General features: G+C 43.1%; 1 protein-coding gene across 2 annotated transcripts in view; it reads left to right on the top strand.

The window, feature by feature from the left end:
- The first annotated feature begins 3,648 nt into the window (after positions 1–3,648).
- LOC149297653 (ubiquitin carboxyl-terminal hydrolase 22-A) overlaps positions 3,649–16,452 on the top strand; it is a 34,026-nt gene continuing 21,222 nt past the window's right edge. The window contains exons 1-5 of one of the 2 annotated variants that reach the window (XM_089488485.1): positions 3,649–3,775; positions 4,121–4,234; positions 5,825–5,869; positions 13,207–13,308; positions 15,502–15,671. In XM_089488485.1, the coding sequence (XP_089344611.1) occupies positions 3,664–3,775; positions 4,121–4,234; positions 5,825–5,869; positions 13,207–13,308; positions 15,502–15,671 (543 nt within the window). In that variant the 5' untranslated portion in view covers positions 3,649–3,663. The remainder of the gene's footprint in view (positions 3,776–4,120; positions 4,235–5,824; positions 5,870–13,206; positions 13,309–15,501; positions 15,672–16,452) is intronic. The other variant, XM_089488486.1, reaches the window with a different exon arrangement.

Below are 16,452 nucleotides of genomic sequence, written 5' to 3'. Positions count from 1 at the left end.
TCCTTCCCCCAAAGCGCCCAAGAGCTCCGCATGACGCTACCCCCATTCTGGTTGGAGGAGGCTTTGATTTTACAGAGACAGTTGGTTCTCCATCACTCGAGACCCCTGGGTAAGATCCATCATATATCAGGGTTATCGGCTTCAGTTTCTGATCAGGCCTTCAGAATGTTTTTTCCCACCTTCCTCAAGACCGGGCAAAGCTGGCTGTCCTGTTGTCTACCATTCAGCAGTTTGCAGACCTTAAGGTCCTGGTTCCTGTCCCTCAGCTGGAGCTGGGTCGGGGGATTTATTCTCCGGTCTTCCTGGTTCCAAGATGCTGGGGGGGGATTCTGTCTAAATATAGACTTGCGCTTCCTGAACTGCCACCTCCAGTTTGTCCGGTTCAAGATGGAAGCTGTAAGATTCGCTCTAGACACCTTATGCCTCCACAACTTCATGGTCTCGATAGACTTCAAAGATGCTTATCCTGCGCATTGCCGTTCCTCGGGGGTCAAGTATCCAGCACTTCCAATTTCAAACTCTTTGTTTGGTCTGTCGGCAGCCCCCAGAGTCTTCATGAAACTCCTGGCAGTAGTGGCGGCCCCATTCAGATGTCAAGGTATTTCAGTTGTCCCTTACCTGGACGACTGGCTTATCCATGCCCGTTCGGCGCCTATTCTCAAGTCTCACCTTTCAAGAGTGGTCGATACATTACAGGAGCTTGGCTGGATTCTGAATTGGGACAAGTCCAGCACCATTCCCTCATCTGGATTCCTGCTCAGGGAAAACTTTCCTACCAGGATCAACGGGGTTTGTTCGCTGGTCCGCAGGGTTCTCTCTGCGCACCGAAGCTCTTTAAGAATGTGAATGTTTCTGCTGGGCAAGATGGTCTTCACGAGGTACGCAGTTCCTTGGGCACTGGACCACATGAGGATTCTTCAGAGCTGTATCCATCTAGAGGAGAATCTGTTGGCTCTGGACAGGCTCGTCCATCCTCCTCACCTCAGAGCATCACCTGCTTGGTGGATCCAACGGGACACCCTAGCTGCGAGAGGACGTTGGTCCTTGGCAGCCAAGGAGCGTCTCACCACCGACCCAAGTATCAGAGGATGGGGAGCCACATATCAAGACAGATTCGTCCAAGGTCTCTGGTCCCCAGCTGTGCAACTTCTTCCTTCCAACTGCCTGGAGTTGCTTGCGGTGGAGAGCGCTCTGCATCAATGGGAACGGCAGTAGTAGCATATATCAACAAGCAAGGAGGTACAAGAAGCCCCCATCTTCTGCATATATTGCTTCAGGTTCATCATCCGGCAGTGAGGATTACCAGAGATAGATCTGATGGCATCCAGAGACAATTATCAAGTTCCAGCCTTCTCCTTCAATCCTCAGGATCATCCTTTGGCGGTAGATGCCTTTGCCCAGATTTGGAATTTCCGTCTCGCCTATGTTTTTCCTCCGTTTTCGCTGATCTCCAAGGTTCTGCAGATCAAGAACAAACGCGCCTTTGTCATCTTGATAGCTCCAGACTAGCTGAGACGCGTCTGGTATGCGCAGAAACAAAGGCTGGAATATAGCACTCGGTTGTGAGATGGAGCACTTCAATTTAAGTCCTTCAATAAATCCAATATAAAGAACCAGAGGAACTCTTCCTTCATCCTGTTCCCAAGGATCTGTTCTGGAATTTACAAGATGGATTTGACCATGGCTTCAACCATCTACTATCAAGGTACAGATTTTTGCCATTAGTGCGTTGCCGGGATTCGCTCTCCTCTTGCTAACGGGTTTGTCAGACATTTTTCCAAAGCCACCGTCCGTATGCGTCCTCGTCCTGTCACCAAGATGGTTCCCTGGGACCTTAATCTCGTCCTTCGTAGACTCGTGTTGCTGCCTTTTGTGCCTCTTCAGTCAGTTTCTCTACACTTGTCTCTTTTTGGTGGCCGTTACTTCCGCTAGACGTATCCGTGAACTTCATGCTCTATCTACGTTTTTTCCCGGATAAAGTTGTGCTCTCTCTGCCTCCGGAATTTGCATCCAAGGTACGTTCAGCCTTCCACAAGAACCAGGAGATGGTGTTGCTTACCTTTTTTCCATCTCCCCGTTCAGCAGGAGAAGCAGCTCTACATACTCTAGACCTTAAGAGATGCCTAACAGTAAAAGAGTATTTCTCTAACCAAGCTTATAAAATATAGAATCTATAGATTATAAAGTAACCTTAAAATACTTAAATTTGAGCGTGCATAGGTCGGTCAGCGGTTTTCAATCTGTCTCTCAAATGCAGATATAGTATGAAATATAAAAGGCAAAAAAACTTCACTGCATAAAATTAAAATGTTAAAACCTTTACAGTATGCTCACCGTATTCAGAGCCAAATTAAAAATTGAGGCTCAGACACATATGGACACTCTTAAGGCGGTTTTTAAACAATTTAATACTTCAAGTAATTACATTTTTTTTTTAAATACTTAAAATAAGATAAATTGTGATAAAAGTGCTCAATAAGCTTTTTTTTAATTATTATTTATAAAAGCCAATAAAAACTCTTAACTTTTGGCCGCTTCTGTGTGTACCACTTTATTAGGTACACCTATTCAATTGCTTGCTAACACAAATAGCTAATCGGCCAATCACATGACAGCAGCTCTCTCGTCCGTCGCTCGCGTCCGTGAAGTAGTCAGCCTTACATGAGTGCTTACTAGATTGGTAACCAATGTTTAACCAACACAATAAGTTTTTGTGTCTGCATGCTGCCAGCTGATGTATTGTGAGACCATCCATCTAGCATGCAGGAAAGTCATATCCCTGCTAAAGAACACAAATACATGAACATTTATTACTTTTCCCCGACCACTAAGTAAGGTTGAGCATTTGTGATGGATATTCCTTGATGCCGACAGCTTTTATAGGCTTGCATCCCTTTTGACGTTTGTTTCCAACCTGGTTCTGTTTCTGACTTTATAGAGTCACTAAACCTATGATGTGCGAAGAAAGATCACTATAATATATAGCACTACTCAAAATGACGAGAAACTTTATACGTGAACTAATAAGATTGTCGTGAACTCAGATGAGATAAATGCATCACTTAAATAGCACATTAAATACATTTCACGTTTTGCTGACAGTTGAATGAAGAGGTTTAAGGTAGTAGTTGTTCGAACAGTGCCGCAGAATTGGCAATCACAATCCTGTTATGACATTGGCTACTGCAGTGGTGCATTGCGGAATAGCTGGTTTGTGTTCTTGCTGCTATAATAGAGGTCTTTAAAACATATTTTTCATTATACTGCAACAGGTTATTAGATTTACAACATTCATGTATTTTTTTTAAAATCTGTATTGCCTGTTCCAATGTTCTGTGTCCATTCTAGAACTGCTTACTTTATTCTGTTGTTTCCGATTGCACGTACATACACACCTAGAATCCCCTCCACTATGTCACAAAATGCTTTTTGTGTGCAATTGTGATATTCTTTGATTGAAAAGAAGGCTGCCTGGTTGAGCACAGAAACTTTTACTGGCAGCAATCGAGTGAATATACATTTTTGCTAGCCCAGTGTAGCGCAAAAAAGATATTCTGTATCCAGTCCAACAGACGCACTGTTAAAAATGTAAAAGGTTGTTAGATTATGAATTTGATGCATATTTTTCTTCTTTGATTGTAGGCAAAGTCGTGTATCTGTCATATGTGTGGTGCTCACCTGAATAGACTTCATTCTTGCCTGTACTGTGTCTTCTTTGGCTGTTTTACAAAGAAACACATCCACGAACACGCAAAGGGTAAAAGACACAATTTAGGTAAGCTAGTGCTTCTTTGTCTTCTATATATACGAATTGGCAGAATCTAAACAGGATTTCATGCTTTTGTCTATCTTTTACCGCTCATTCATAAAGCCCAACTGTTTTGATAGTAGTTCCATGTTTTTTTGTGTGTGTGAACATCGTTCTGTAGGTGCAGAGTCTATTGTACTATATTGATTATGGATAACAATTCCATAATATTACTACCATATACAATACTTTATAGTTTAGATGTTCTTTACGAAGCTTCTCCCTTTCAGAAACAAGTATATTTAATCATAGATGATTAAAATTTGCGTGCTGCTGGACTCGCCATGTTAAACCATGTATGCTTTTCTTCAGCCATAGATCTGTTGTATGGGGGTATATATTGTTTTATGTGTCAAGACTACATATATGACAAAGATATGGAGCAAGTTGCCAAAGAAGAACAAAGAAAAGCTTGGAAATTGCAAGGTATGTTTCCAATATTAAATAGGCAAAGTGTTTTTTGTCCTTTTGTGACCAGAGATGTTCTATGCCATCCTGTGTTTTTATTTCCCCCCCAAATTGGCAAATTGGAAATTATGCTGTCTGATGGCCAAGTCTCCCTTCTGGCAGCTCAGCAGGAGCCATAGCGGGGGGCTGTTTATTCATCTCTAAGTTCCCTGGTTTAACCCCTTCAGAACCGATGAGAGTAAAAAAAAGTTCTCTCCAGACCCTTCTCGGCAACCCCCTGCAGATTCTGAATCCACAATGGAGCCTTGTAAATATGAAATATATAAATATTAAAAATGTAAAGTTTAATAGAGTCCAGTGATGTCACCATGGCAAAAGGGGAACCATGCAGTTCCAAGTAAAAATGTATGCTTAAACACCTCGGGCCATCCCACTAGATATATATGCATTAAGTGGGGAAAAGAAACACCTTTCTTGCTCCCAAAGAATAACAAATGATGTAGAATCTTACCATAATTTTCTTATGATACCATTATCTAAAGAAAGTCCTTGGCCTGACAAAAAGATAGAGGCGTACAAAATTAGAAAAACTGGTCATGAAGGGGTTAAGCCAAATCGAAAACTTTTTTATTTGCACTAAAGCTCACTATGATGGGATTTATGTCTTCTAATATTTGTCAGAATATATTTACTTGTCTTGAATTTTGGGACATTAAGTCTGCATCACTAATGGTGCTCACAGATTGCAAAACTGGCAAATCCATGTGTTTCAGAAAAATGCAGCCTGCACCCGCGATGGCCTACCTTTGACACATGTTGACAGCGGGCACACCTAGGCCTCAGTTTTGGCATGTGGACAGATTGCCAACTCAAAGTTTAATTTTTGAAATTGGCCCAAAATGAAAAGAGCACAGTCTGTTTGTGCAGATCTGTTTTACTGCTCCCTTACAAAGTGCGGAGGCTGATATTAAGCACAGGTTATGATGTTGTATCCTGACAGTCAGCACTGAAGCCGCGGACACTGCATGGAGCACTGAAACAGAGTTCTGTAGAAACAAAACCCTGTGTTCCCACTACAGCAATTATGAAAGGGGAGATATGGAGGAGATATAGGGAAAGAGGTACAGTGGAGAGATTGTAGCAGCAGCACACAGGTTCAATCTGAGAAGCCATTGCACCCCTGCTGTTTAATGTAAACATATTTATATTATATATTGGATTGTGTATATCTATATGTATGTATATAAATACACACATGTATAACATCTTTTCAAAAAAAACTTATCTTTTATCTGAGTATACCCTTGTGTTCTCTAAAGGTGTATTACAACAGTGGTATGTACCAACATGTTTAGTGTTTGTGGTCTACAACTTGGATTCATGCAGACAATTGGGCACTCAGGCCCAAAAACATTCACCATCTCTGGCCTAGGGCGGGAGTAAAACTGCATCCCTTGCAACCCAATTTCCTTATGATTTCTCTCGTAGCATACGTGCCAGTGCTGACCTATTTATTTATTTATTTATTTTGCACTGCTCTATCCGAGTATTTATATGTGTGGGAGATATTTTGTCTGTTTTATTCATTCTATTTATTTTAACTTTTAGCTTTCTCCCCTGCTCTGGTTTCTCCATTCCAGTATACAATGACAGGTAAAGTGAACTACTAAAAGTAAGAAATTATATAGATATACAGAAAGATATATTGGACATAGAATAAACAAGACATTTACTATGTGTAAGACATGTTTCATAAACATGTTATTTATGACAGGAGGTTGCCACAAACATGCAGTACTAGCTAAGTAATACAGAAAAGGAAACTCCTTGTGTGATCACATGCATTGATGTACTGTACCTCACACTGGATGTGACTTTGGCACTATCTTCATTGCAATTGTGTGGACGGTGGTGATTGTTTAAGTGCTGTTACTTGGGGGAAAATACTCTGGTATGTGGGATGCCATTTAAGACTGCTGCTGCCTGTGCTTTGGTGCATAAACCAAAGCAGGGGCGGGGCATATTGGTAGCTGAGTTTTTCTCTTGGAAGGGCTACCTAAACTTGTGGACACAATTGCTCATTTTTAATGTCATGGGGAGAGATCATTCTTTTGTCTTGGCTGTTGGCACCAAACATGCTTTGTCTTATTTGAAATGGTTTATAAGGCTCTCCATTGTGTCTTGAAAAGTGGTGTGTGTATTTTGGCATGTGAATTCACTATAAATGGTAAACATAGCCACTGCAATTAAGACAGGTTTTTATACCTTGTACAGTTTGCTTCAACTCCCTCATGTCGCTATTTATTATGAAGGGCCAACACTGATAAGTTTCTCCAGCAAGGATGGCTGAGCAGGCCCTTTATAATATAAAGGATGAGGGGCTGAATAAATTATATTTAACCCAGGGCTCGACAAATCCCAGGTCGCCATGGCGACAGAATTTTGTCCTGGCGCCTAGGTTTTGTCAGCCTCTTACATCCAGAGGTGGATGTAAGAGGCTGAGTCACCACACGGAGTGATCCTGTAGGCTGAAAACACGGTTGCTGGAAAACCAGCAATCGTGTTTTCAGCTGCCACAGGCAGCTTCAGGGAAGGGGGTTGTGTGTTGATTGGGCCCCCACACAAGTGTGGGGACCTGACCCAACACCCCCCTGCTGCCTGATCGCTCCATGAGAGCGTCAGTGCAGCGTTAACCCCTTCAATGCCGCGATCGCGGCATTTAGGGGTTAATTCCCGTTTTGTACGGGACTCTGCTGCTGGTGGTCTGCCTGGAAGCCCAGGCAGACCAGCAACAGCAAAAACGAGCCCCCACAAGCCCTTTGATGATTCCTGTAGGCATGGAAGCCTACAGCAGTCATCAGAGACTCCCCCTGCAATGGCTGGTCTATAGACCAGCTATTGCTTCCCAGCTGCCAGAGGCAGCTTCAGGGACAGGGGAGAGGGTTCTTTGGTCTCCCCATGAGCGTGGAGACCAGCCCCAACACCCCCCTGCTGCTTGATCGCTCCATGAGAGCGACAGTGCAGCGTTAACCCCTTCAATGCCACAATTGTGTGAGACACATTCGTGGTATTGCAGGGGTTAACATTTGTCCCCACAAGCTTGTGGGGACTAAATATCAGTCAATGCTGTGCTCCAATGGAACATCAGCATCGAAAGAGTAAAAAAAAAACAAAAAAAAACAAAAAAAAAAAAACAGCACTGACCTGAAAGTCCAGGGTGCTTCCAGGTCAAACGCTGTGAGTTTAGTAAGTGGGCTGATGATGATCCGATCACTCCTGACCAACTGTTAGTTTACAAAAATCCTGGCTCCTAACTTTTTTACCTGGCGCCTAGATTCACAACAAATTTGTCAAGCCCTGATTTAACCAAGGGCGTAACTAGAAACCACAGGACCCTGGTGCGAAAAATTGCTCTGGGCCCCCTTACTTCAACAGCTGGTCTGTGCCGTAATTGCCCCCACACAACTGGTCTGTGCCTTCTTTGGCCCTTGCCCCCCCCCCCCAACATATGTAAACACACTTACTTACTAACACGCACTCCATCTCACGCCACTTACACAAGTACACATCCATGCTCACACACACTTCCATATACCATATTTGCTCAAGTATAAGAGGACACTTATTCATCTTATAGTTGAGGTCGTCTTCTAGTCAGATCTCAAATAGAGGTCTGACCACAAGACTAAGATCCAGATCCCCCGCAGCGCTGCAGAGGACCTGGATCCTCTTGTCAAGCAGCCTCTGCTGGCACTTCCTCTGGCGGCTTCTATGACGGAGCGCCGGCATCACGTGACCTTCCGGTGGTCCACCATAGAAGCCCCAGCGGAAGTGCCTGCAGCAGTGGAGGTTGTGCGCATCCCGCAGCCGGTGAACGTTTGCGGCCACTTCTGCACTTCCACCGGGGCTTCTATGGTGGAGCACTGGAAGGTCATGGGATGCCAGCGCGGAAGTACTGGCCACCAGCAGCGGAGGTTTGCATCGCACAGACGTCCACCAGCTGCCCCACTAGACACCAGGGAGTCTGAATCACGGGTCATAAGTAAAGGGATGCACTGGTAAGTCGGGGAGGGGGGTGTTCAATTTGTTTTGGAGACAGAGTGGCATATAGGGGGGTATAAGGCATATATGGGTGGCAGATGTGCATAACTTGGGCAGAGTGGCAAATAAAAATTATTTTTCTCAATCATATATTAAATATGAAAAAATAGTAAATATGTACAAGTAAAACTTTTTTCCTATAGGGTAGTCTTGTATTAAGGCTTTTTTTCCGTAAACTAATCAAATTTTGGGGCGTCGTCTCATAATTGAGCAAATATATTTCCCGCCCCCGCTTACCACTCACCACTCCTGCAGCTTTCCCTCTGGCTGCTTGCGCACACTGTGCAAGCAACCTCGGATTCACCATGAGGTCACGTGGCCCTGTCGCGTTCCTGTTTTTTGCCCATGCCGGCTCAAAATAGTTTAGGAAGGGCTCTTTCCGATCTGGGCCACACCGATCCAGGTCGGAAGGGATCTTTCTAAACTATTTTGAACCGGTGTAAGGGCCCAGTTGCAGCTGCAATCCCTGATGTTAACCCAGGGGATTTAACTATGTATTATACAGGGTAAGGTCTTTCTCTTGTCACTCCCATTAGCATAGAGATCCCCCAGAACCTCCCCCTTTCACTCTGTGTTCTGCCATATTCCGTGTAGGTGCAGTCATCCTCCATTTGTTTTTTGGCTAAGAGATTGTGGGAGAGCTCATTTTCCCTGCGCCGCTGTCCCGCTTTGGATAGTGGGGGGGAGTGCTGAATTTTCTGGTTTTACTTGCCATTTCGGTGGTTGAACTTGTGACGCGTTTCCGGTTCTCGTCACAGGCTGTCAGGGGGTGCCTAAGGTCAGCATTTCTGGACCTTTTTTTCCTGCGTTTTCAGTAATAGTGTAATATGTATTTGGATGTACTGATGTTGTTTAGCAGTTTACTGTCTGATGTAGAGTCCTGGCATTCTGTTTTCTGATTTGGGAATTATTTTCCACTTAGCTCAAGTAGTTTTAGTCCATGGGTGTTCTCTTCTGGTTGGTTTATTTATTTTGCTACATTTTTACTATCTACTATCCTTTATCAGGATGTCGCTAGATAGGCCAGACTTGCCTAAAGAGTCTCTAGTACCTAAGACAAAGCATTTTGCATGCGAAAATTGCAAAGCGACCATGTCTGATGCCTCTGGGAAGTTTTACGCGGCCTGCCTGAAAGCCAGGGAGGAATTTATTTTAGAGTGGAAATGGATGTAGGCTGAGCTTCAGTCCACTTTTCAGCAGATCTAGGCATCTGTTTTGAATTAATTTCCCCAGGCTAAAACGTCTTGTCCTAATCCCCTACTTGGGTTCAGGTTCTTCAGGCTCAGAGAAGGACTGTAGAGGTGAATAGCTGGTTACTGCAGGGAGGGCTGCTCTCGAGAGAAAAAACAGGCTTAGTTTTTTTTCCAAGGTTTTTTCAAGAATCCTAAGGCCTTTCCAGTCCATCCTTTCAGGTAGCTACTTTCAAGCCAGACATTGTGGTGGCTTCCGTGGCCAGAGCTATGCCCCTGTTGCTCCAACAAAATGAGGTTGAGGTCCTGGGTAGTGCAGGAGAAGAGGCTATTCATAGCATTTCTGATATGAAAAGCGGGGCTGATTGTTTTTTTTTTTTTTGTTTTGTTTTTTTTTGTGTGGTATGGCTGTTAGGACCTCTGCTCTAGGTGGTCCCTTATTTAGACTGGCTTCTGGCAGAAAGCTCTTGAGATCTTCTAAGTCAGCAGATTCACTGGGATATATGCCTACTTGGGAGTGAAAATCACTTTTTAGGAATCCTGTCAGCTTCCTACCAGAACAATTTGCATTCTAGGAATGGTCCTAGACAGCCGTCAGAAGATCTTTCTGCCAGGGGACAATATTCAAAATATCACCAGTTTTATCCGCTTGATTCTATCCAGACATCCCTCCAGTGTGAGGCTCCTCATGTGTCTTCTCGGAATGTTGATGTCTACAAACCTGCCCTGGCATGGGCTATTGTTCATATGCGTCCTCTACAGAGTTTCATCCTGGGGACATAGGATCGATCCTTTCTGACTCTCTCAAGAAAGTATGCTATTCCACCCAGTGTTTGATTTTCCCTCAGTTTCCAGAAGAAAGACTCTGTTCAGGGAGGGTTTGGACCAAACCTGCGTGTGCAGTTTTGTCAGTTTGTCCGGTTGGGGAGCAACGCTGGAAGAAGAATATAGACAATGCTTTTGGTCAAACCAAGAACGACTCCTACATATCAATATTCTGGAGCTTCTAGCAGTCTGGAAAGGGCTCCTTTCTTGGCAATAGAGATTGAGGAAAAGCAGTGAGGATCCCATCAGACAACTGCACAGTGGTGTCTGAACAAGCAGGGAGGCATAAGGAGCTTCCAATTGGGGACTCTTCTGCAGAAGGTTGGGGAATGGGCCGGGTCCAATGTAACATTTTTCGTCGGTGTTCATTTGTGGGAAAGAGAACGTCAACACGGATTTCTTCAGCAGGACGTCTATTCTTCAGGGAGAATGGAGTCCGAAAAAGTCGACATTCCTACAGATCATGAGAGACTGGGGAACTCTAGAGATCAACCTCATGACAACCGGAAGCTGCCTCTTTTATTCAGTCATCAGCAGGCCATCCCCTAGCTGTAGATGCCTTTTCCCAGAATTTGGACCTTAGGTTACGTCTTTCCACCATCTTCAGTACCAGAGTTCTAAGGAAGACCGAGAGAGAGACGCCTGATGATCCTGATAACTCCCGACTGGCCCAAAAGGATTTGGTACCCACATTTAATCAGTCTGTTCATAGAGTGCCCAAATAAGTTGGAGAACAAGCCGGACCTGTCACGGGCAGGGCTATCGGCCGAGCCGCGACGTGGGAGTATGGGTGTACCAAGGGTTAAACGCCAACCAGACTTCCGGCGCGTTTGGTCACTTTCCCCGCAGGGCACCAAGCAACCACCACCAACCCCAACCAGTCACCCCAAAACTCCCAGTGTAAACCACGCTGCCACCACCAAGAACTTTAAAACCGGGCGTCTTAGGTTACCCAAAAACAATCAGACCGCGATAACTACACAATCCCCAAACTGATATCTATATAGTTAACCGCTTAGTAACGTGACGTATTTATATGTATACAAAAGGCTATCTCCAGGCTGAATTCGATTAGAGAACAAAGACAGAACTGATTAAAAATGTTTAATCTGAGTATAAAATGGGTCACAGTGCTGTTACATAAAAATGCATATAAAAAGAGACATAGACTTAGATAGTACAAAACAGTGTAAAATAAAAGGGATAAAACAAAGTATCATACCATACTTCCTTGGAGCCTTGATGTTGTCTCTGTGATGGTAAAAACAGGCTCTCTCCCCATTACCAATTGCCCACCTTTTTATCCCCCCCCAAGACCGCCCTTTTCCTGTTACCTGAGCAAGGGGATGGGAGTAGGGGGTTCAGAACTATGACCTTCTGAAGGCGGGGTTATATCTTCTCATCTTTGGTCTGGGATCACAAAATATGTAATATGACGCTGGCTGAGCTTGGCATAATTATGACACCAGGATCATCATAATTATCTGGTCCTAGCGATCATTTTCATACCAAACTCCACACCTGTATCAGTTGGCACAAGGACACGTTCGCATAACACTTGTTATGGTCATGCCTGCATGGCGTGTTTGGTTTCCCCCTAAACCAGCACGTCGCAGGTATAAGGATGCAATGTACGATGGGGCCCAAAAGTTATGTACCCATCATATTTTGGACATTATACATTTAATAATTTTACCCTGTGTCTATTGATACCCTGTCTCCACACCCCAGGGAGATGTTGCCAGGATGTCTGGCCTTTCACTCTTCCACAGGAATCCCTTCCTGTCCAAGGTGACAATACCCAGCATGGGGTAATCAAGTTTTATTTTGGGTTCTGGCTCCAAAAGGAAAGGTGTGAACAAATGTTACTGGACTTAGCATCAGTCAAATGCCTTAACCCATTCAGTGCCAAGCTCCAGTTACTCATGCCGTGACATGACAGGACCTGCTCCACCCGAAACCATTTGGTTTCTGAAAGGGAGAGATCGATCCATTTCTCACCTGGAAGACTGTCCTATTGGTGGCTTTGACATCTGCAAGAAGAAAGGGCGGGATCCTTTCTATTTTGAGTCCCTCCGGAGTTTCTTCCTAAAGGTGTCTCACCATTTCATTTTCAGCAACATACTGTCCTGCTGTTTTTTTGCCCTAAGCTTAGTAATGACAAAAGAACCCCTGCTCCATGGCTTGGTTGTATGCAGATGCTTGAAATTATATCTACAGAAGACTGCTCCATGGAGAAGATCGTTCAGTCTGTTCTAGCTCCGGAAAATGAGTCTTGACGTAACAAGATTCTTTATATCCAGAAAGCTGATCACTGCTATTGCTGAAGCTTACAAGGTCACTGGCAAAGAACCTCCCTCTGGTCTCAAGACTCATTAATCTTGGGCCAAAACTGCTGGAGTTCCTATGGAGCAAATTTGCAAGGCTGTGGTCTGGAAAAGAGTTTATACATTTGTCAAATGTTAGTCTGCTGCCTGTCTGGATGGTGCCAAGTTTGGTAGAAGTCTTGGAGTCCGTTGTTTCATTCCCTCCCTTATTTTTTTTTTTATCTCATGCAGCAGTAGCACACTAGTTTATTTTTGTATTTTTATAATGTAAAGGGACGTCAAACGGAAATCACAATTCTCCTGTCAACTCGCCGTTTAGTGAATAAACCATTCTAACTGTTACTTTGGCATTTTACACCCTATGTAGTTTATGGTAAAGCATTTAACTTATCTAGAATGGACATTGTTGAATGGTTCTGAACTAGTGTACTGAGACCAGTGCTCTTCTGGTGTGTATATGTATTTCAAGGATGCAGACAGACATATATTTGATGTATTAATGTCTATATACACACACATGCATAACTCCTTGTATAACTCATTTCAGGAGTTGGTGAAAAGTATTCAACATGGGAACCAACAAAGAGGGAACTAGAATTGTTAAGACATAACCCAAAGAGAAGGAAAATAACTACGAACTGCACCATTGGTAAGTAGGGGTTGGAAGTTTTGATTGAGTGATCTACGACACTTTTTGCTGTTTTTAAATGTGTTTTTTTTTTTTTTAATCCATCAATTTAAAAGAAATTCAGATTTAAGTGGACCCATTGTGCAAACACTTTTACAGATCATATTATTATTATCTTATTTATATAGCGCCAACAGTTTACGCAGCGCTTAATACAATACATAAATTCAAGGGGTATGACAAGACAAGAATTGACAGACTAAGACAAATCGATACATTAAATGGAGAGAGCCCTGCTTGCAAGCTTACAATCTATAAAAGTAACATGATGGCATATGAGCTATACAAAGTTACGCATTTACTTTATTAAAGCTGTTTGCCATGGAACTCCAAATATACAGTGGATATAAAAAGTCTACACACCTCTGTTAAAATGCCAGATTCTTGTGATGTTGAAGAATGAGGCAAAGATAAATCATGTCAGGACTTTTTACACTATAACCTATACTGTGACCTATAACATGAACAATGAATTTGCAAAACAAATTGGAATCTTTGAGGAGGGGCGGGGGATAACTCACAATAACCTGGTTGCATAAGTGTGCACACCATCTTATAACTGTGGCTGTGTTCAGAATTAACCAATCACATTCAAAGTCATGCTAAATAGAAGTCATTACACACCTGCCATCATTTAAAGTGACTCTGATTTATCACAAATAAAGTTCAGCGGTTCTAGTAGGATTTACCCAACACTTCCTTAGTTGCATCTCAGAGAAAAAGTCATGGTCCACAGAGAGCTTCCAAAGCATCAGATGGATCTCGTTGAAAGATACCAGTCAAGAGAAGGGTGCAAAAGAAATTTCCAAAGCATTAGATATACCATGGAACACAGTGAAGACTGACTGTCTTCAAGTGGAGAAAATATGGCACAACATAGACATGACCAAGAACTGGACGGCCCTCCAAAATTGATGAAAAGACAAGAATAAAACCGGTCAGGGAGGCTTACAGGAGGAGTATTGCAACGTTAAAGGAACTGCCGGAATTTCTGGCAAGTGCTGGCTGTGTGCTACATGCGACAACAATCTCCCGTATTCTTCATATGAATGGGGTAGGGTGGCAAGACGGAAGCCTTTTCTTACAAAGAGAAACATCCAAGCCTGGCTGAAGTTTGCAAAAACAAACATCAAGTCCCCCTAAAGCACGTTGGAAAATGTGTTATGGTCTGACGAAACCAAGGTCTAACATTTTGGCCATAATTCCAAAAGGTATGTTTGGCGCAAAAACACTGCACATCCCCCAAAGAACACCATACCCACAGGGAAGCATGGTGGTGGTGGCAGCATCATGCTTTGGGGCTGTTTTTCTTCAACTGTAACTGTGGCCTTAGTCAGGGTGGAGGGAATTATGAACAGTTTCAAATACCAGGCAATTTTGGCACAAAACCTTCAGGCGTCCTTTAGGAAGATGAAGAGAGAGTTCACCTTTCAGCACAACGACCCAGAGCACACATCCAAATCCACAAAAGTATGGCTGCACCAGAAGAAGATTGACGTTTGGGATGGCCCAGCCATCTCAAGAGGTCTGTGCACTGGAGATGTCCTCGCAAACTGACAGATTTGGAGCACTTTTCCAAAGACGAGTGGGCATATATTGCTGTGCTAAGATGTGCCATGCTAATAGACTTCTATCCAAAAAGACCGATTGCTGTAATAAAATCAAAAGGTGCTTTAACAAAGTTTTAGTTTAAGGGTGTGCACACTTATGCAACCAGGTTATTGTGAGTTTTAATTTTTTTTTTTTTTCCCCTCAAACATTTCAGTTTTGTTTTGCGATTGATTTGTTCACGTTATAGGTCACATTAAAGGTGGAAAAAGTTCGGACATGATGTATCTTTGTCTCATTCCTTAACATTGCAAGAACCTGGCATTTTAACAGGGGTGTGTAGACTTTTTATATCCACTGTATATTGTGTGATAGATCCATGGCTCTTTTTATATTAACACAGTGGTTTTCTTTTGTTACATAAGTTCTAGCAGCATTTTTTTTTTTACTTCTGTTAGTGAGTAGATACCATAGTGTCTATGAAATTGGCTGGCTAGCAGCATTCACTTACTGCTCTTGTAGTCAACAAAATTTATTTATTCCACATCTGATATAGTCGGGGGTGAATGCAGTTTCATAACTTTAAACTGCTCTTCTTTTTTCTAGGCTTGCGAGGGTTAATCAATCTTGGGAACACATGTTTTATGAACTGTATTGTCCAGGCACTTACCCACACTCCTCTGCTGCGAGACTTCTTCCTCTCTGATAGACATAAATGTGAAATGCAAAGCCCGAACTCTTGCCTGGTTTGTGAAATGTCTACTCTATTTCAGGAGGTACTTTTAACATTTTTTTCCTAAGAAAGTTTCAGTGAAATTGCAAATTAAGCAAAGTAGTGGTGTGGATCAAATTCCACCATGAAATGTTGATCACAAAAGATTTTATACTAAAAAGCTAGTCATAATTAACTTTTAGTAAAGCCAATACAAATTGCAGCGCAAAACAAATTACCGTATTTTCCCATGTATAAGAAGCACCTTTTTTCGAAAAATTTGTGGTCTAAAAACTGCGTGCGTCTTATACAGTGGCTGTAGATTGCAGTTACTACTTCCCAGTACCTCCCTGCAGTCACACTGATTGGTCCCGCCCCTTTCTGACTCACTGACCAATGGTTCCGCCCCTTTCCTTATACCATCCACACTGCTCAGACAGCAACTAATCTAACAGTAAGTATAAAATTAATATTTGGGCTGCTGTAAGTTAGGGGAGGTGGGGGTTAATTTAGGGGCAGTTAGGGTTAATGGGGTCTTTCGGGTTAATTTAGGGGCAGTTAATGGATGGGAGTGATGAGGGTGATACTTTTTTTTTTTTTTTTTTCCTTCAAATTTCGTGCCCCAAAATTAAGATGCGTCTTATATATAGTACGGTATAATACGGTGCCACGAGGGTTGAGGTCTGGATGCCAGGTCACAGTGGTCGTGGTGAAGACCCCAATACATAACTCTACTGGAGTGTGAATAAACCACTCAGGGAAACCCAGTGCCCTCCATGCTGATGGTGTTTATGCGTGTTTTAGAGCATGGTTTATATGCTACAGTACAGTAAGTGGCTGCTTCT

This window comes from Sceloporus occidentalis, unplaced genomic scaffold (genome assembly GCF_023333645.1).
Source record: "Sceloporus occidentalis isolate IW3139 unplaced genomic scaffold, rSceOcc1.0.p SCAF_38, whole genome shotgun sequence".
Lineage (NCBI taxonomy): Eukaryota > Metazoa > Chordata > Lepidosauria > Squamata > Phrynosomatidae > Sceloporus > Sceloporus occidentalis.
This window is presented reverse-complemented; position numbering and strand designations above follow the sequence as displayed.